At 49.3% G+C, this 17,123-nt stretch overlaps 6 protein-coding genes and 1 pseudogene across 8 annotated transcripts; 3 read left to right on the top strand and 4 right to left on the bottom strand.

The window, feature by feature from the left end:
• Positions 1-732: 732 nt before the first annotated feature.
• On the bottom strand, positions 733-2,872 carry LOC9662972 (brassinosteroid LRR receptor kinase BRL1). The gene is made up of 3 exons (XM_024670049.1): positions 2,069-2,872; positions 1,420-1,961; positions 733-880 (listed from the first exon to the last, which is right to left on the bottom strand). Exons 1-3 carry the CDS (start codon positions 2,870-2,872, stop codon positions 733-735), a joined length of 1,494 nt encoding a protein of 497 aa, XP_024525817.1.
• Positions 2,873-3,732: 860 nt separating this feature from the next.
• Positions 3,733-5,837, bottom strand: LOC112346805. Its single transcript, XM_024676499.1, has 3 exons — positions 5,764-5,837; positions 5,532-5,705; positions 3,733-5,466 (listed from the first exon to the last, which is right to left on the bottom strand). Exon 3 carries the CDS (start codon positions 5,456-5,458, stop codon positions 3,854-3,856), a length of 1,605 nt encoding a protein of 534 aa, XP_024532267.1. The 5' UTR covers positions 5,459-5,466; positions 5,532-5,705; positions 5,764-5,837; the 3' UTR covers positions 3,733-3,853.
• A 32-nt stretch (positions 5,838-5,869) lies between these two features.
• On the bottom strand, positions 5,870-6,863 carry LOC9641740 (thioredoxin Y, chloroplastic). The gene is made up of 5 exons (XM_002960199.2): positions 6,630-6,863; positions 6,435-6,523; positions 6,287-6,359; positions 6,126-6,230; positions 5,870-6,057 (listed from the first exon to the last, which is right to left on the bottom strand). The coding sequence occupies exons 1-5, from the start codon at positions 6,807-6,809 to the stop codon at positions 5,983-5,985; spliced, it is 522 nt and encodes a 173-aa protein (XP_002960245.2). The 5' UTR covers positions 6,810-6,863; the 3' UTR covers positions 5,870-5,982.
• A 146-nt stretch (positions 6,864-7,009) lies between these two features.
• LOC9641739 (prohibitin-3, mitochondrial) lies at positions 7,010-8,692 on the top strand. Of its 2 annotated transcripts, XM_002960865.2 has the most exons (3): positions 7,010-7,529; positions 8,145-8,533; positions 8,615-8,692. In XM_002960865.2, exons 1-2 carry the CDS (start codon positions 7,061-7,063, stop codon positions 8,519-8,521), a joined length of 846 nt encoding a protein of 281 aa, XP_002960911.1. In that variant the 5' UTR covers positions 7,010-7,060; the 3' UTR covers positions 8,522-8,533; positions 8,615-8,692. The 2 variants fall into 2 exon arrangements, with proteins under 2 accessions (XP_002960911.1, XP_024524833.1); XM_024669065.1 differs by having other exon boundaries at positions 8,145-8,647.
• LOC9662971 (peroxisome biogenesis protein 3-1) lies at positions 8,662-10,655 on the bottom strand. Its single transcript, XM_002960198.2, has 3 exons — positions 10,335-10,655; positions 10,219-10,275; positions 8,662-10,152 (listed from the first exon to the last, which is right to left on the bottom strand). Exon 3 carries the CDS (start codon positions 9,871-9,873, stop codon positions 8,767-8,769), a length of 1,107 nt encoding a protein of 368 aa, XP_002960244.2. The 5' UTR covers positions 9,874-10,152; positions 10,219-10,275; positions 10,335-10,655; the 3' UTR covers positions 8,662-8,766.
• LOC112344391 (mitotic spindle checkpoint protein MAD1-like) lies at positions 10,656-14,511 on the top strand. 2 transcript variants are annotated; one of them, XM_024669048.1, is made up of 18 exons: positions 10,656-10,937; positions 10,994-11,081; positions 11,127-11,287; positions 11,351-11,548; positions 11,603-11,695; positions 11,751-11,882; positions 11,943-12,190; positions 12,243-12,414; positions 12,474-12,623; positions 12,672-12,875; positions 12,926-13,046; positions 13,106-13,211; positions 13,259-13,328; positions 13,377-13,514; positions 13,572-13,610; positions 13,663-13,822; positions 13,870-14,322; positions 14,369-14,511. In XM_024669048.1, exons 1-16 carry the CDS (start codon positions 10,698-10,700, stop codon positions 13,750-13,752), a joined length of 2,250 nt encoding a protein of 749 aa, XP_024524816.1. In that variant the 5' UTR covers positions 10,656-10,697; the 3' UTR covers positions 13,753-13,822; positions 13,870-14,322; positions 14,369-14,511. The 2 variants fall into 2 exon arrangements, with proteins under 2 accessions (XP_024524816.1, XP_024524811.1); XM_024669043.1 differs by lacking the exon at positions 14,369-14,511 and having other exon boundaries at positions 13,870-14,335.
• A 1,290-nt stretch (positions 14,512-15,801) lies between these two features.
• Positions 15,802-16,893, top strand: LOC112344685 (annotated as a pseudogene).
• The last annotated feature ends 230 nt before the right edge of the window (positions 16,894-17,123 follow it).

Here is a 17,123-nt window from a genome sequence, read left to right as displayed (position 1 = left end):
GGTCTTTCCGTCAAGTGAGCGGCAGAACACCTTGGTGCATTTACGGACAGGGAAGAGTGATAAACTCTCCCATCGATATGCTGGTCCATATGAAGTGCTGGAGCGCATTGGTAAAGCGGCTTATCGGGTGTGGCTGCCAGCTGGGGTGAAAATTCATCCGGTATTTTATGTCAGCTAGTTGAAAGGTGTACTATCTCGGAGTGACGAGCCCAATGCCTCCTTGATGTATACGGCTGTGGACGATGGATCAGGAGCTTGAGCAGGGTTCCCCAGAAAGGGTGATCACCGGAACCACTCGTCCTTGGGACAAGGACTTTGTTGGGGGGGAAGAATTGTTAGGCGCCAACTTTGACTACGTGGTCAATGTCGGTCAAAGGGAGGCTCAAGGGTATATTAAGGCATGTTAGGGTAGGGGACTAACCTACCCTAGGGCTCACAGTGGAGCGGCGGCGCAATGGAGCTTTTGAGGTAGCTCGGGGGTGGCTGGGTGGTGAGGAACCTCAAGAGGTGGCGTAGCATAGTCTAGGGCAACTAGATCTTTGTCTTTTTGCGCCGGATCATAACACTTGATAAGCTCTCGGACATTGGAAGCTACTTCCATTGGGATCTGGATTGGCTTGGATGGTGGTGAACAAAGGATTTCAATGGAACTAAGGATGGAAGCCGATCATCAGCTCTTGGATTCTAGTTAGCGGAGGATCTCCAGTCACTGTGGACGATGATGTCAATGCGTCAGATTGTGTGCAATGGAGTCACCCGATTAAAGTACGATCCAGAAGAACGAGGGCAAGTACATTGATGTTTTACAATGAATTCATGAGTAGCTCTGTCGAGTTCCACTTCTTTCGAAGGACCAAGCTCGGGATCATCACGCTGGATGCTGCTTAGCCGGAAAAATAATTAACAATAATAAGAAAGAATTAGAAGATCAAATGATTAATAACCAGGAAAAACTTACTGCCTTTATAGAAGATTGCTCTCTGGGAACTGGGGTTGAGAATCCTCGACATTGGTGTTAGGGGTAGAAGGTTTCCACAAATCTGCCTATCCTTGTTAAAACGTTTACTAGCTTTACCATATGATGCTGATCTTCTCCAATCTATTTGTCATACTCTTGACCTTTCTCCATTGAAATGCTTCCATGGATGGAAGAAAACTTGTTAGCAATGAATTAATTAATTTGTTTTCACCTTTTTGGGAGCTAAGCGAGCAAAGATTCATGTCGGATTTTGCTGAGCGTCACATAGAAGCAATGCCGTTTCACTCTAATCAATGCTTACATGAACAAGCATGACAAATTCTCCGCAACTTTTTACTTCAGTTTTATTTGGAATTCAACTGGACAATTCGTCTCCTAGGATTAATTTCTTGCCAGTCTTAAACAACAAATCAGATTATAATAAAAAGTTTAAGCAGTGCCTCCCATCTCTTACTGAAGAGGTCCACAGGATGCATGAAACACCACCACCAACAATGGCAGCCAGAATCGTTTGATCACTATGACCGTCATCATCGTCTTCATCTGTGTGATCATCATGAAAAGGATTATGCAAACCAGCACACTCTCCAAGGGGGAAGCCACAAAGGCCTGGGTTTCCTTCATAGCTGCTCACTGGGAATAATGCAAGCTGAGCACTCTGTGGAACCCTTCCGAGAATCTTGTTGTGCGAGATGTTTAAGTATTTCAGGAAGGTGAGGTTGCCAAGCGAGTCCGGGATGTGTGATTCAAGCCAGTTCTGTGATAAATCTAGCCACTCCAGGTTCTTGAGGTTTCCAATTGTGGAAGGGATGGCCCCTGTAAGTAAGTTGTGTGCGAGATTTAGCACATTTAAGTCTCGCATGCCACCGAATTCCTCTGGGATTGTTCCGGTGAAGCTGTTGTGCGAGAGATCAATAGCCAAAGGACTGTTTACCTGAGTATATGTTGTTAAGTTGGAACCAGGAGGTGCCAACTTCGGCATCTGGTTGCAAATGGAAGGTGCTCAAAGTCATCCAAGCGGATCCCCTGCAGTATGAAAACCTCCTCATTAGCTTTGCAGATGGATGCCTCTATGTTGATTGCAAACACCATCAGAAACGGGAAGGTTATTTCGGTTATTTCCACTTCTGATGAGCGGCCGATCCAGCTTGGAATTTGTCCTGTCAACTGATTGTCGTTCACTAAAAACAGACCGTTGCTGTTCCTCAGCTCGCTTGGTAGGCTATCCTGAAGCTTGTTGTGACCCAGTAAAAGAGATCGAAGGCTCAGCATACTTCCAATAGATCCCGGGATTGCTCCAGATATCATGTTGTTGCTCAGAAACAGCAAGCAGAGTTTCTTCAGCCTAGATATTTGCTGAGGAATGACGCCTGTGAGATTGTTAAAACTGAGATTTAGTGTCACCAGCTCACTGCAATTGCTGATTGTAGCGGGTATGCTGCCTTCAAGATTGTTCCCCCAAAGAAGAAGATGTTGAAGCTTCGGAAGTCTGCTGCACATGGGCCCTGCTAGAGAATTGATGCTGATACCAAGCACTTCCACACAGTTCATGGCTGAGTTCAGAACCCGACCATGCAACCTGTTATATACCAGCAGCAAAGACTTAAGTGAGGACCTTGCAGGGCAGATGTTTGGGTTGCCAGTGCTGAACAAGTTGCAGCTCAGGTCTAGAGCCTTAAGACTTGGAGGAACTGTAGGGAGTTCACCTATAAAGTTGTTGTGGTCGGCCTGGAGAACTTTAAGAGACTTGAAAACCGTAGCTAAACTTCGATTGGCAAATACCGAGAGGAATGGTCCAAATACGTGATTGTCTGATAGACTCTTACACAATGTGAAAATGGAAGCAGGTATCGAGCCACTGATTCTGTTGTGAGATAAATCAACCGAAACCATAACATGCCCGATTGTTCCCTTCAGCGAAATTTTTCTTAGCTTGTTGTGTGAGAGGTTCAAGTGCCTGATGTCTTTGTAAGTAACCAAAAGAATATCTAGAAAATGACTAGTGAAATCGTTGCTTGACAAATTGAGGACCTCCAAAGAGCATTTCTGCGGTGATATTTTGATCGCAGTGAAGTTGTTCCCAGAAGCACTCAAGGTGCGTAGTTGAGGCAGGGCTTGGATGGTAGAAAATGGAAGAAGGCCCCAAAGTGACAGAGAATCAAGCTGTATGCCAGTGATGCCGCCTACCGAGGAACAACTTACACCAATCCATTGGCAAACGTCTGTGCCTGCCTTCCAGTTATTCAGTGCCACCAGAGGATCATCCACAGAATTTTAAAGCTCAAGAGTGCTTCCAACTCTGAATCTTCAGCATCTCCATGAAAAACAAGTTTGACAACAAGCAGGACAAAAGCAAATAGCCTACATAGCTCCATTAGAATGCAACAACAATAAAATAAATGAATGGTGCTTGTGATCATATAAAGGCCACCAAGCATCAGTCAGAGTTGGAGAGTATTCACACATGACTTTGACTGGCTGGTTCTTAAGAAATGAGCTTGAACACGGCATAAGAAGAGACTTAACTGTACACTTGGACTTCAGAATGTTACATTTTACAATGGGAATATTCAGTTTTTATTTTTATTTTAATTAAAATAGAATATTTCTAGACTTTTCTCAATATAAATATTGTGTAGAAAAGACTATTGTGCTCAAAGAGAATATAGTGGCTCACTTCAGTGTCGCACTGTACGGAGGTTTGATTCAGATTTAACGTGCTTTGAGCCAGATTTAAGCATGGTCTTATTTCGTTATTTTTGTGCTTGCGCAAACAGAGAGCTGGGAGCATCGTTTTTAGCAGGGTTTCTAGCTACAAGCAGACAGACATTTCCAAGCAACGAAAATGGAATAAAAAAGATCGATCCTCTCTTCTCACTCCGAGGGTGGCATGGCGCACGTCTTGCCGTGATGGACAGTGTAGAGGAACGGATCGTCACAGTCGTTGTTGATGCCAAAAGCGGCCGAGAGCTGGAGCAGCTCACCGACGATCTTCTGCGGAAGGCTGGGAGTCCGGGAAAGGATGAACATCCCCTGGTGGATCGTTCCCGTCACCTTGTTCTGCGAGCACGAGTAAACCAGCGAGGCCCGGTATCCCTGCATTGCCCGCCCTCGCAGTGATAGCACCCAGTATGGAGCCGCGGGTGGCGGCACCGGCGCGGCGATGGATGGCGCGAGCTGGAGCTTGAGCTTGCCGGGAGAGGTGACGTTCTGGATGGCAAAGCCGGCAGAGGTGTCGAAGCTCGGCGCGGTGGTGTTGGGCGATGCGGTGCTGATGGCGAGATCGATGAGGCCGCGAGCCGCCGCGATGCCTTTCAGCGTGAGACGCATCGCCAGGACCTGGGAGAGGATGGCGTCGCCGGTGGTGCTCAGGTCCGTGGAAGCCGACGTGAGCCGGACGCTCGACTCGAGGTCCCCGACGAAGAGGAGCTGCGCCGAGATGTTGACGATCTTGGGCGTGCACTGCGTCATCTTGTGGACCGACTGACGCAGCGAGTCCACCAGCGCGTTGGCTTGATCCAGGAGGCCATCCAGAGCCTCGAGGCGGGCTCCCTGCGCCAGCAGCGTCGCGTTGCGCTGCTCCGGGGTGGTGGCGTTGGCGAAGATCTCCGCCTGGCTCAGGTCGCCGTCGAGACGCTGGATGCTCTCCATGCACGGCGAGAAGAGGTCGAGCGTCGCCTCCATTTCTCCGATGGCCGAGAAGATCTGGTCTTGGAGCTCCAGCAGCTCGGCGGCGAAGTTCCCTTGCTCGATGGCCGCGGCCACGGACGCGAGCTCCACTGCTGCTCTGGTGGTGTGGCTGTCGTTGGCGACTCGGTCGCAGATGGTTCGAGCGCCCGAGCAGGCGCTTCCAGCGGCGGCCGCAACCTGCTGGACGCCGAGAGATGTGAGCGGGCCGGCAACGTGAAGCCCGACGTTGGTGACGGACATGTTTGGCGCTTGGGCGAAGCTCGAGGTGTTGGGGACGGCGTACACGGCCTGGTTGCAGATAGTCCCGGCCTCGAGCAGCAGCTTGGAGGTGGCGGTGGCTCCAATCTCGTACCACTTGCCGGCGTAGTCCGGGAGCTGGATGTAGTCGAACGTCGGAGGATTCGGACATGTCTTCCGGAGGACCGAGCGTGCGCAGAAGCTTGTTGGAACACGTAAAGGTGGCGGGGAGGCTGGAGATGGAGCTGGAGCTGGAACCAAAGCTTCAGTTGGAGACAAAGCTTCAAGTGGTGATGGTGATGGAGGCAGAAAGACGGGAGCTGAAGACGGCGGCGGGAGTTCTGATGGAGACGGAGACGGCGACGGCGACTGTGGGATGCCAAAGATTTGTGGAGAAGGAACCGGGGGCTCCGCCGGAGCGCTCTCTGGAGAGACTGGCAAGACGGGCCCTTGTTCTGGACTTTCGGCCGGAGATTCTACCGGAGCTTGAGCCGTGCACGAGACGATGAGTAGCGTCGCTGTCAGGAGCGCAAGAACTGCTGTAGAAGCCATCTTGGAAGCTGCATGGAAAAAGAAAAAGATCCATCCGAGTGAGCAAAGAAGTCGGGGTGAAAGAAAGTTCTACCTTTTGAGTGCTACCGAGGCTGAAAAGAACAGGAACAAGCTGGTCGTTTTGAGAAGACAATTTGAAAGCGACGATCCAAGAAGATAAGTTTATACTTGCCGGATTACTACAACGGGCTGATTTCCGGGAGAGATACAGCCATCATCAAACTGATCGATTCCGTTACGTCCAAATCTACAAGCCACCAATCGTCAGTCGACATTTTTCTCCGCACAAAATGGAATGATCTCACTTGACAATTTCCGGTCATTATGGACAAAAAGCCCGATTCGACGAAGCTAACGATCCTGGATCACAATAAAAACCAGTGCTCAGAAGTCAGAAAAACAGGATAGGAATTTCTCGCGATCCGACTGTTGCATTTTATTTTATTGTTTCTGAAGGAGAAGCCAAGCAAACTTCTATAAGATTGAATCCTTTAAAAAATGGATACCAGGCACGAACTTTCGTTTTAGACGCCTGCCTTGCAAGAGCTTAAGACCCCGCGGATCCTTTCCATCAGCTTTGCTGCCGGTAGAGCACCTTCCTGCAAAAGAACCCATGGATTTTAGCAATGAAGTTGAAAGAAGTTTTCTCTTTTTGCTTAGAACTTACGAAACGATCCACAGGCGAGCCGTTCTTGAAGAGAATGAATGTTGGAAGAGCCTCGATGCTGTACTTGCTCGCCAAGTCCGAGTATTTCTCCGAATCGATTTTTACCTGGAAATGAGAAGCTTGGCAACCAATCGAACAAAAAGAGAGAAGAATGGGCTTACCACAGTGATCTCATCCTTCATTGCTGTTTGGACTTCACCAAGGATGGGAACCATGAACTGGCACGGACCACACCTTTCACAGAAGACAACGGCAACTAAATCAATCTTTAGGCACGAAGAAACTTGCGAGGGATTCATTACCACATACCATGTTGCGTAGAAGTCGACGAGCACGGGACGATCCGACTTTTGCAGGAGCTCATCGAAGGATGAGAAGGTCTTCTTACTCGCGCATACCTGCGATTTAAAGGTCATTAGTAGTGATATAGCTCGAAATTTTCGTGAATCACGAGAATCCACTCTAGATGGACACAAATCCCCACATTCTCTAGCTAAATCTCACCTGTAGCGATCGCGCTTGGCGCCCTGCTAACTGCAGTGGCAGCGATTGGAGCTTGCATCCAAAGAAGGCCGTCGTCGCGGGGCTTCTCACGCTCAATCCCTTGCTCAATGCCGACGAAGTGGACGCAGCGCCGGAGATCCTGGCGAGCGGCACCGCCTGTGGCGCTGCCACAAGCTCCATTTCTTCGATACAAACCCTACAAAATGCCCGATCTGTGGCCGTCCAATGCACGGAGCAAATCCAACGGGCATAGACAAATATCTCCGCCACTTCCCAGAATATGCCCGTATTAAAATGTTTAGCAGAATATACGTTTTCTAGCTTCAAAACTAACAGAATGAGCAGCCTTGACAAGAATATTCCGTGTGTGGCCCCACTCTAGCGGCTGAGGGTTTAGGGTTTTGGAAGTGAGGAAGGCAAGGGAAGGGATTATGGCGGCACCAAGGGTAGCCGGGCTGCTCAACAATGTGGCGCGCGTCGCCGTGGCGCTGGGAATCGGCGGCAGCATCCTCAATGCGTCGCTCTACACGGTGGATGGGGGCGAGCAGGCGGTGATCTTCGATCGGCTGCGCGGCGTGCTGGATGAGACCGTCGGCGAGGGCACGCACGTCCTCATTCCGCTGCTCCAGAAGCCCTACATCTTCGACATTCGCACGCGCCCTAGAGCGATCTCGTCGGTCACGGGCACCAAGGATCTCCAGATGGTCAATCTCACGCTCAGGGTGCTGTCGCGGCCGGATGTGGGCAGCCTCCCGTCGATCTTCAAGACGCTGGGCGTGGATTACGACGAGCGCGTGCTGCCCTCGATTGGGAACGAGGTGCTCAAGGCTGTGGTCGCGCAGTTCAATGCCGACCAGCTCCTCACGGATCGCCCATACGTCTCGGCCCTTGTCCGTGAAGGTAAGCTTTCTATCCTCCTTTTCTTCTTTTAGAATGCGATCGATGTAAAGCATTTAGCCTTGTTGTGCCTGTTGGCTTTTTTTAATTGCCTTCGTGATGGATGCTTGATTGTTTTACTCGTTGTTTAGTTTTGTTCTTCATCTTCTCCATGGCAACTTTTTCCGTTATGGATGTTGGTTTTATTCGTATTGCCTGGGCTCTTTCTTACGTATTTTTTCGTCATGGGCTTTACACTTGGTCGATGCATGGCTCTATGGTTTCCAGATGAGAATGAATCTTAGTTCTTACCATCCTCTTTTATTTCTTTTTTCGTTATGGATGTTGGTTTTGTTCGTATTGCTTGGGCTCTTTCTTACGTTTTTTTCTTGACATGGGCTTTACCCTTGGTCGATAAATGGCGCTGCTCTCCAGATGAGAATGAAATGATTGCCTTTGGTCGATGCATGGCGCTATGGTTTCCAGATGAGAATGAAATCTTGACTATTCTCTCTTTTTGTCTTTTTTTTTTCCGTTATGGATGTTCGTATTGTCTTGTCTTCACACTTGGTGGTGCTATGGTTTCCAGATGAGAATGAGATCGTAGTTTTTACTACTGCTTTCTTCTTGTGCTTGCAGGACTTGTGAAGCGAGCAAAGGATTTCAACATCCAACTGGACGACGTGGCCATCACCCATCTCTCCTACGGCACGGAGTTCGCCAGAGCCGTCGAGGCCAAGCAAGTCGCGCAGCAGGAGGCCGAGCGTTCCAAGTTCGTGGTGGCAAAGGCCGAGCAGGAGCGCCGTGCCGCGATCATCCGCGCCGAGGGCGAGGGAGAAGCCGCGAAGCTCATCTCCCAGGCCACCGCCAACGCCGGCTTTGGCCTCATCGAGCTCCGGCGCATCGAGGCTGCTCGCGACATCGCCAACACCCTCTCCAAGAACAAGAACCTGGCCTATCTCCCCGGTGGAAACAACATGCTGCTCAACATCAATCCTGCCAGGCTCGTCAACTAGGCTCTCCCACAGGTACTCCATGGAATAGTTTGTCCAAGTGTTCGTTCTACTTGGAACTTCATATTGTTTTCCTTGTGTTTCTTTTCACTTCAGAAGGTAAATCTCTCGTCCGGGAATTTTGTCTGAGATCTTCCAATAAATCGATGCGAACCAGCCGAGATTATTTTCCAAGTGTAAGATTTACATTCACAAGCGAAATCTAGCAGTCGCCCAGCGCGATTCGAGAAAAAGCCGCAAAGAACTAGTCAGGCTGCGCTACCGTAAACCATGGCGCTGAAAGACTTCACCTCTGGGAGCTCGGCCACCGCTCGAACGTACTTGCTGTCTTGGCGATTGTCCAGCAGCATTCCAACGCTGGAAACGGCGGGGACGAGCTTCGCGAGCGGCAGTCCCACCGCCGGCTGGCCCTGGTAGTATGGAAGCAAGTCTTGCACCATCGTGTCCAGGAGAGCGTCAAGCACAGCACCCAGCGTGTGCTGGAACTCCGCGCTCGAGATCACGTCCCGGGCTTTGGCCACGAGCAGCTGCTCGTCATCGTCTCGGCTGTGAGAACTCTCGGCGACTGGATAGTCTTCTTCCGGGAGCTTGTCATTCTCTGGAAGCAAGTAGCGGCACCAATCCTTCTGCTGCTTCTCGAACGCGGCCTGGATCTGGATGAGCAAGTCCCGGAGCTCGTCGAACGAGTACGCTTTCTTGAGGGAGATGTCTCTCATCACCTCGGTCACCGCTTCTTCCACGTCCTGGACGAGAAGCGCGATCCCATGCAGGGGGAGGAAGTCGCCAAACGCGAGGAACTTGTGCTGGGTGCTGAACGGGAGATCGCCGAACGAGGCAGTGCTGATGAAGAGCTGCCTGCCCAAGAGATTGAGCTGGACCCGGACGAAGAGCTGGACGAGACCCATCCCCCAGGCGGCGCACAGCGTCCTTGTGAAGCTGGAGACCTTGAGCTTCTGCCAGAGATTGAGCTTCTCGTCGGGGGTGAGCGCTTGCGGCCCCTCCTTGCCCGCCATGAGCTGCCGCGTGAGCTCCGAGAGGTTGACAAGCTCGAAGAGCCGCTCGCTGAGGTGCGCGAGCAGCGACGGCAGCGTCGTGGCATCGGCCAGGAGCTGGATTTCGTCGCAATGCCGGCGGAGGTGGAGGATGCGCTCCTCCTCCGTCTCCGCCCTAAGCCTGGATTCCTCCTCCTCCACCGCCCTAGCCCTAGCGAGCGCCGCGGCGCTGTACCTGGTGAATCCGTAGTAGAGCACGCATCCCGCGCCCAGCGCGCCCGCGGCGATGAGAATTGCGCGGCGCCGCCTCCGGAACCACGCCCGGAGATCGCCATAGCACGCCATATGGAGCGGCGTCGTCATCGCCCCTCTTCTTTCTTGCCCCGCTAGGGTTCCATCAGCTCCTCGTCGCGAGCGCCAAAAGCATTATTGGAAAGAATGGAGCTAAAGATTAGGGCTCATGTGGCGTGGTAAGATGGCAATCGTAAATTCTATAAAATATCACAAAATATCTCGATGTTTTTTTTACACCAAGACGATTTCTTCGTCACACTGCTGGAACACGAAATTACAGTCGGCCGCGTCGGACAGTAACTCGTCAATATCCACGCAGGAGTTACCCTGCGTGGTGGAAGTTTTACCCTGTAAGACGAAAATGGAGAGGTAAGTGTTTTTTAACCCGCGTGAAGTTCATGCTCGACTACTCACCACTGGGACGCTGTTCATGGCCTCGTGAACCTCTTCCTTGGAGATTGTGCCTCTCATCTGCCAAGATCCACGAATCAATGGAGAAATTTTCGAAAAGAAATCGTTCGCTCTCTCACCTGTGTAGTCTCGTAATCCTTCTCTAGCTCTATGAGCGTTTGCTGCGCCACTAAAGCCTCGAATTCCTTGCCAACGTTCTCCAGCCCTGATTTCGACGAGCTCGCCCCGCCCGGATTGTAGTCTAGATCCGGCATTGTGATCTTGTTGTGGCTACTGCAGCTGCCCGACGATGATCCCGATCCTCCGCAGCAGCCGCCACTCGAGGCTCTTACAGAGATTACTGCGGATTTGGCCCTCCTTTCCCTGAGATTGGAGGAGATTTTCATCCGCGGTGTCGCCAATGCCGCTGCTATGGATTCCATTTGGATAGAGCTCTGTTTTTAGGGCTCTTGGTTGAGGGGAGTTATATCAGGGCTTCCAGGATGATGACGAGGACGCCAGCGGCGAAGCGGCCGCGAGTTCTAGAGCTGCTGGAGCGCGAGATCGAAGTGGCGCACTCGCCGGCAGCAAGGAATCCTGTGCTCGATGATGGAATGGCGGCTATGGTGCCGTATGATCAGCGAAATCTTGAGCTCGCCGGTTCCTATCCAGAGGACGATGATGCCGGCGATCACGATCGCGACTGGGATTCGATGCGCTGCAGCTATAAATGCCGAAATATGGTGAGTCTGGGTTTAGGGTTCTTCGATTTTCTAGAGGTTTTTCTGCGGGAATGTAGGTGAAATCGGAGCTACTCGAGACGCTGGATCGCAGAGAAAAGCAAGTTGTAGAGTACGAAGCGGCATTTAAACAGCTAAAAGCTCGCGGTGAGTTCCTCCCTTTCTCCTTTCGAGACTTTGATTTTGTCACAGAAAGCGAGAACCAAAGCCTGATTGCGCGCGTGAAGTCACTAGAACAAAGTTTGGCAGCTGCTACGTGCAGAGAAGAAGCTCTACGTACGCAGCGAGCTGAGGAGGTGACTGTGGGAGAAGAACGATTTCGCAAGCACCTACTTCGTTGCAACGAAATCCAGGCAAGCTTTCATACCCAGTGTGGATTTTTCTTTTTTACTTAACGCTAGAATCGTTGTCTATAGGAAAAGTTGATGGCAGAGATTCGATCAAAGTCCGAGGCCGAGACAAGAGCTAAGGAAGCGGAAAACGAAATCTCGTCACTCAAAAACGAGCTTGCAAGCTTGCGTGACAGCTCTGCTAAAGAAATTCGTCGTCTGGAAAGGGATATACAAGGGATGGAAGAGAACAACGAGTTTTGCATGTCTAAAATGAATGCTGAGGTTTAGTATTGGATCGTTGATTTGCTGTAATGGCTTGTGTGTGAATTTTTTCAGAATGATGCATGTAGACGGGAGACCGAGTGCGTATCAGAGGAGCTTTCGTATTTGCGCGTGCAACATGGAGAGCTTGAAGAGAAACTTAACAATGTAAGTAAGAAATTTGTGTTCTTCACACATGTGTTTATTTGCTTCTGTATTGCAGATACTGCAGGAAAAAATGAACCTTGAAAGAGAGCTCGCTACCGCGTCAAGTAAGCTTTCCAATACACGTATGACGGACAGTCAAGAGGCGGAGGCAGTAATCAACAGTCTGCGAGAGGAATTAAAACATCAGGTCAAGTGGAGTTTGAAGTTTGTCATTGAAAATCTCTCTTACTGTTTTTTTCTTTTAAAGTCTGCTGAAATTTCAGAGGCGAAGAAGCTGAAGGCAAATTACGTGAAGCAGCAGGCAGTGGAAGAACAACTTGATACTCTAAGAAAGCGCGCAGAACAAGCAGAAGCCAAGCTGGTAGACTATGCTGACGTGAAGCTCCGTATATCCGCTTTGGAATGTGATCTGAATGCTTGGGACGATGTCCTCAAAACCATCCCAGGAAACGTCTCTCGAGATCAGATCCCCGAGAAGCTAGTTAGCTTGCAGAGGTACATTTGCTTAGTTCTTTTGAAGATTGCGGCTACTTATGATTGAATTCAGGGAGTTGCTGGTCAGACTATCTGAAAATGGAGGGCTTAAAGCTAAAGTTGAGGAGTTACAAGTCGCACTGGCGCGGACTCTGATGGAAAAACAAGAATCGGAGTCTGCTGCTGCATCAGCACGTCAACATGCAGAAGGAGCTCGAGGAAGAATCTCTCGCCTGGAACGCCAGGTATTCTGACACATGATTTCTTCTTGTTGTGGTTTTCTTCAAGCTCTGCGTAATGGCAGGTTGTTTCTTTGACACGAGAAAGAGACGGAGTAAAAGCCATCCTTGCTTCATATGATGAAGAGGAATCGTTCCTTTTGCAACAACATAAGGCAGCTTCGTCTACATCTGTACTTGCGACTCCTGAGAAGTCTAAGCAGCGGCGAATTGAGGTAGAAAAATATGTCAATGATAAGTTGATGTTTTTTGTGTTCATACAGGAGCTGGAGAGTCTCTTAGCTAGCTCGCAGGAGACGATCAAGGTCATAGAGAAGGAATTAGAAGAAAGCATTGGAACGTCAAAGGAGCGTCAAATCGCTGCCGATGGACTCTCAGCCGATCTTGAAGCTGCACGCTCTAAAATTTCATCTTTGGAACGCGAATCGCTGCAATTACGGCAAGAAATTGGAACCCTTGAAGGAAAGGTAATAGTAGTACTTTCTTTCTGTATTATTTTCTGACTTTTGCCTCAAAGCTTGCTTGCGGTGAGTTTGATCCTTCCAAGACCAAAGTCTTGAAGCTGCGAACAAGCTTGGACACTACAGAAACGTCTCACCCGGTTGTCACTTCTATACCTGTTGAGAGTGCCACGCACGGTATGTTCGGTTATATGTTTTAAATCGCGTCCTTATGGTGAAATCACCGTGATATGCAGAGCAAATTGCATCTATTCTTGAAAGCAAGGACAAGATTGCTATGCTGACGGGCAAAGTGGGCGCACTAGAGCAGGAGATTTCTACGTTAAAAAAACGTGAAAACAGGTTAGAATAACTGCGCTTGAGATTTTGTTAATCTGTCTTTGTTCCAGATACATGCAAGTGTTTGCCGAAAAGGCTTTTACTTTTAGGACGGCATGTGGTTTGATCTTTGGTTACGAGGTGATTTATGCACCACACTTGTTTCTTTTATTTAACTTGGTGCTGCAGATATTGATGAACGAGAAGCCCGATTCCGCAGTTACGTTTTTCAAGCTCCGTTCGGTTTACTCAAGAGATAAGGAGTACGAAACACTTGAGTTTCAGTATACAGCAAATGGACATGCAGTTGGACGCATCGATATGCTGGTATGCTTTTTGCTTTTGCCTGTCGTTGACCTCTCAAAACGCTCTTTTTGATGCAAGGCAAATGATTATACAACTTCGCCTGAAATCGACCGTCAGGTAACTGAGAGAGTCGTTTTTAAAGTCACTCAATATTTACTATGAATCACAGGTGACGACATTTTTGCAAGGCTTCAAATCGATACCTGCTTTTATAGCCAACTTGACACTCGAGCTGTTCAACAAGGGGACCATTGGCTGAGGGAAGCACAAGGCTACAAACTCCGCCGAGTGTCTCTTGTACGCATGGAGTAGATGTTAGCGAGTAACAAGTAAGCCGATCCATTGTTTGAGTCCATCTCAAGCGTGCGCTTTGCAGCATGGGCACCGCGCCGGAGATCACTGTGACTTCGGCAGGCACCGAGGAAGCACTTCCAGTCGACAGAACCCGTGAGGGACGGCATTGTTAGCATGAGCTCCCGTGCCTCGTTGAGGTGCCCGGCTCTAGCCAGCAGATCGACCATGCAAGTGTAGTGCTGCTTCGATGGTTGCAGCTGGAAATCCATGCTCATCGACACAAAATGGGACCTGGCAGTGTAGAGGTCTCCGTCGTGGCTGGAGGCTATCAGGATAGAGAGAAAGCGAGTCTGATCCGGTTGAAGATGGCCTTGGCCTCGTCGACGTGCCCGTTCTGAGCGTACGTTACGTAGCATCGAGTTCCAGGAGACAGTCGTGCTGTGGCATCTCGCGAAAGAGGTGAAGGCTCGGATGACATGCCCGTTCTGGGTGTAAGCAGCGAGCATCGATTTTCACATAATGTCGTGTCTCTGAGGTACGTCGTCGAAGATTGTTCGCTCCAACCAAGTTTCCACTTGCAGAGATCATCGACGTTGTGCTCCGGCATCTCGTCGAAGATTCGTTTGGATTCTTCGAGATGCCCGCCTTGGGCATATGTTGTGAGCAAGTTGGTCCAAGAGACTACGTGTCGGTGTGGCATGGTATCGAAAAGATATTTTAGGTATTGCAGGTTACTTGTAAGGACTAGCATTGAATCCAAGACACCAATTCACGCTCGGCGCTATCAAAATGCCGGTTTATGAACATAGAGGTCCAGGCTAAATAGATCAGCATGAAAGGTATATCCTGCGAGTTTCTTTACTGGCATAGAATCGAACACACGTTTAGCTGGTAATGGAATATCGTTGTCCATTAGACGAGACGTGGCGGAGATGCCCGTTTTGTGCGTAGGCCACGAGCATCGAGTTCCAGGAGACGATGTTGCGGTGTGGCATGTGATCGAAGAGGGATTTGGCGTGGTTGAGATGGGAGAAGGCGTCTTCCCTGTGGTCGTGCATGGCGGCAAATATGGCAGCGGCATGCTTGGCGCTGCCGCATTTGCCGAAGAGCTCGATGAGCTTGTTGAGGAGGAAAGTTGGCGGCGGGGAAACGTGCATGGATGATGGATTGGCGTCGGGTGGTGGAGGTGCTGATGACATCCAAAATTCTCCTCGTGGTATCATTGTAAGTTTTAGGGAGCTGACCAAATCATAGTTCTGAGCTAAAAAGGTATCCTGCTATGCCTGCTCCTGCTTTGATTCCAGATGGTGAATCCTGCGTGTGCAACCAAAAAGAAAGCAAGCAGTCAGAGCCGAGAATACCAGACGGAGAGATAAGTAATTGCATTGCCTCCAAGTACGGATTGGGAAAAAGCTTATCATGCATCTCCCAAAATCACCGTCTCGAAGAAACTTTGAAGGCACCTGCGAAATCATAAATTCAACATTCACCTTGGGAGCATTGCTCACTGCAGCACGTCGCAGATTTTTGTCCTCGATCCACTTACATAACCTTGGAAGGCCAGGAAGGGGCGTTAAATTCTTCGCTGCGAGCCTACAAAGCTATAAGCATCACTGAAACAATCGGAAAATAGCAGAACAAGAAGCTCACTGGCGGAAGTAGGCCTCCTTGTCAACTAGAAACTTGGCACGTTTGAAGGAAGGGAAGTCATCCAATGTGTCACTTATATGTGGTTGCAAAAAAACTCCTTGGTGATTGGAACACCTTGATAGGCTATTTACAATAACAAAAATTACTCTTTAAGTTGAGACAGGAGAACAGTCCTGAAGCAGAATGCCTGACAATGCAATGGATCTGTATTGCATAGCCTTCGACGTGGAAATGAAGGAAGTGCCTGCTGTTTCCTCTCCACATCGCTCTAAGGATTCCACAGGGCCGTCAATCCTCTCACTTAAGCTTGTTCCGCATTTTACCCTAGCTCCACCTTGGTGGAGAAGGTGTGGCAACGAAGGAGATGGGGCTCATGGTTCGAGCTGTTTGCAACGTGATGGCTGTACGGCATAAGCTCAAGCCTGGATCACTTGGCTGCATTTATCAAGTTCGTGATTCTGTCGGATTCTGATTCACTGCTGCAATTCGTGAAGAAGGTACATTTGTTGTATATGATCCCTGTTTTCAATCTGAAGAGACTTCATACAGCCGGAGGATGACAAGACTATGAGATTCTCCATCGAAGCAGAATGTGCTACCTGAGCTGGAAATACTGTGTTACCTCATAGTTTTGATCTACTTGATCGACCAGAAGCAGTGTAGGCAGGTGAATCCGCTACTTGCTTCGCAGGTGCTTACTTTGTTTTTTAGGCCAGGGCTTGCTCAGATGCAGGTATCAAGACATTGCAACAGATGAATCGGAGGACATTGGCATCAAGGCTGTAATCCTACTAGTCACTTTGCTGACTCTCTTGCGGGGATAGAGGTGTACTTTTGGATGGTTTACGGAATGTACTGTATGTTTTCTCTGACCTTCTTGCTCTTCACCAGCGACTCTACGGCATGATGAATTAGAGCAGGTAGTGCCTTACTGATGTTGTTTCCAGGAAACCTTGTTGAATTTCCTGTTAAGGAACTACCTTCATTACAATCTCTACGATCAAGCAGAGAAGCTTCATTCAACGTCTCAGCGATCTGACTCACATTCGAATCAGCAGCTGATCAATTATATGGTCCTTTCTATCGCTAGTGTTGACAGGAAATTCATTGGCAGCTCTATCTTGGAAAAATCAGAACTATCCAATTGGAATACATCATGCCGCAAGAAAAACACCGACAATTCCCCGTGGCTTCCGGATACAATGTAGCAAATGGGAGTGATTGTTGGACTCCAATTGGGTGAGATTCCAGGTTTAGACAACCAAAGCCCTCCATCCTTACTCTGAGCTAACGAACGGATGCAACTTTTCAGTCGTTTCTTTCAGTCTGCTTTTGGTGACTTAGGAGCTGTTCAGATCCGTTGCTGACAAGTTCTCCGCCACATTCTACGCTGACAAGACGCACAATCTCATTGTCCCAGACAGGTTTGCGCAACATCAGTATCTCCACTCGGTAATCTCCCTAGCAGATGAAGCTCCCCTCACAAAAATAACTTTTGTCTATCTAAATAAAATAGAACTTAGTTAGGGTTAGGACAGCTGTCAGGATTAGGGTTACGTTAGCCGAATAAAGTTAGGAGAAGTAAAAGAAAGCCCTAAAATGCTAGAATGACCTCTTGGTCGAAAATAGCATAGCAGCACCGCTGCCTCACTCTACACTTCTCCGCGCTCTCCAGCTCTTTGTTGT

Source organism: Selaginella moellendorffii, unplaced genomic scaffold, assembly GCF_000143415.4.
Source record: "Selaginella moellendorffii unplaced genomic scaffold, v1.0 SELMOscaffold_0, whole genome shotgun sequence".
Taxonomy (NCBI): Eukaryota; Viridiplantae; Streptophyta; class Lycopodiopsida; order Selaginellales; family Selaginellaceae; genus Selaginella; species Selaginella moellendorffii.
Note: the sequence above shows the minus strand (reverse complement) of the source record. Positions and strands in the feature narration are given on the sequence as shown.

Bases quoted from the DNA above. Each gene is read 5' to 3' on its own strand.
- LOC9662972 (XM_024670049.1), bottom strand. From the start codon at position 2,872: ATGGTTTCGGTTGATTTATCTCACAACAGAATCAGTGGCTCGATACCT. The intron at 1,962-2,068 runs GTGTTTGCAATC...ATTTGCAACCAG, and splicing joins TAACCTTCCCGTTTCTGATG to ATGCCGAAGTTGGCACCTCC. The intron at 881-1,419 runs GCACTGCTTAAA...CCGGCTAAGCAG, and splicing joins TCTTCAGTAAGAGATGGGAG to CATCCAGCGTGATGATCCCG.
- LOC112346805 (XM_024676499.1), bottom strand. From the start codon at position 5,458: ATGGCTTCTACAGCAGTTCTTGCGCTCCTGACAGCGACGCTACTCATC.
- LOC9641740 (XM_002960199.2), bottom strand. From the start codon at position 6,809: ATGGAGCTTGTGGCAGCGCCACAGGCGGTGCCGCTCGCCAGGATCTCC. The intron at 6,524-6,629 runs GTGAGATTTAGC...TTTAAATCGCAG, and splicing joins GCCAAGCGCGATCGCTACAG to GTATGCGCGAGTAAGAAGAC. The intron at 6,231-6,286 runs GTAAGCCCATTC...TCTCATTTCCAG, and splicing joins TGAAGGATGAGATCACTGTG to GTAAAAATCGATTCGGAGAA.
- LOC9641739 (XM_002960865.2), top strand. From the start codon at position 7,061: ATGGCGGCACCAAGGGTAGCCGGGCTGCTCAACAATGTGGCGCGCGTC. The intron at 7,530-8,144 runs GTAAGCTTTCTA...TTGTGCTTGCAG, and splicing joins CTCGGCCCTTGTCCGTGAAG to GACTTGTGAAGCGAGCAAAG.
- LOC9662971 (XM_002960198.2), bottom strand. From the start codon at position 9,873: ATGACGACGCCGCTCCATATGGCGTGCTATGGCGATCTCCGGGCGTGG.
- LOC112344391 (XM_024669048.1), top strand. From the start codon at position 10,698: ATGATGACGAGGACGCCAGCGGCGAAGCGGCCGCGAGTTCTAGAGCTG. The intron at 11,288-11,350 runs GCAAGCTTTCAT...CGTTGTCTATAG, and splicing joins TTCGTTGCAACGAAATCCAG to GAAAAGTTGATGGCAGAGAT. The intron at 12,624-12,671 runs GTAGAAAAATAT...GTGTTCATACAG, and splicing joins CTAAGCAGCGGCGAATTGAG to GAGCTGGAGAGTCTCTTAGC.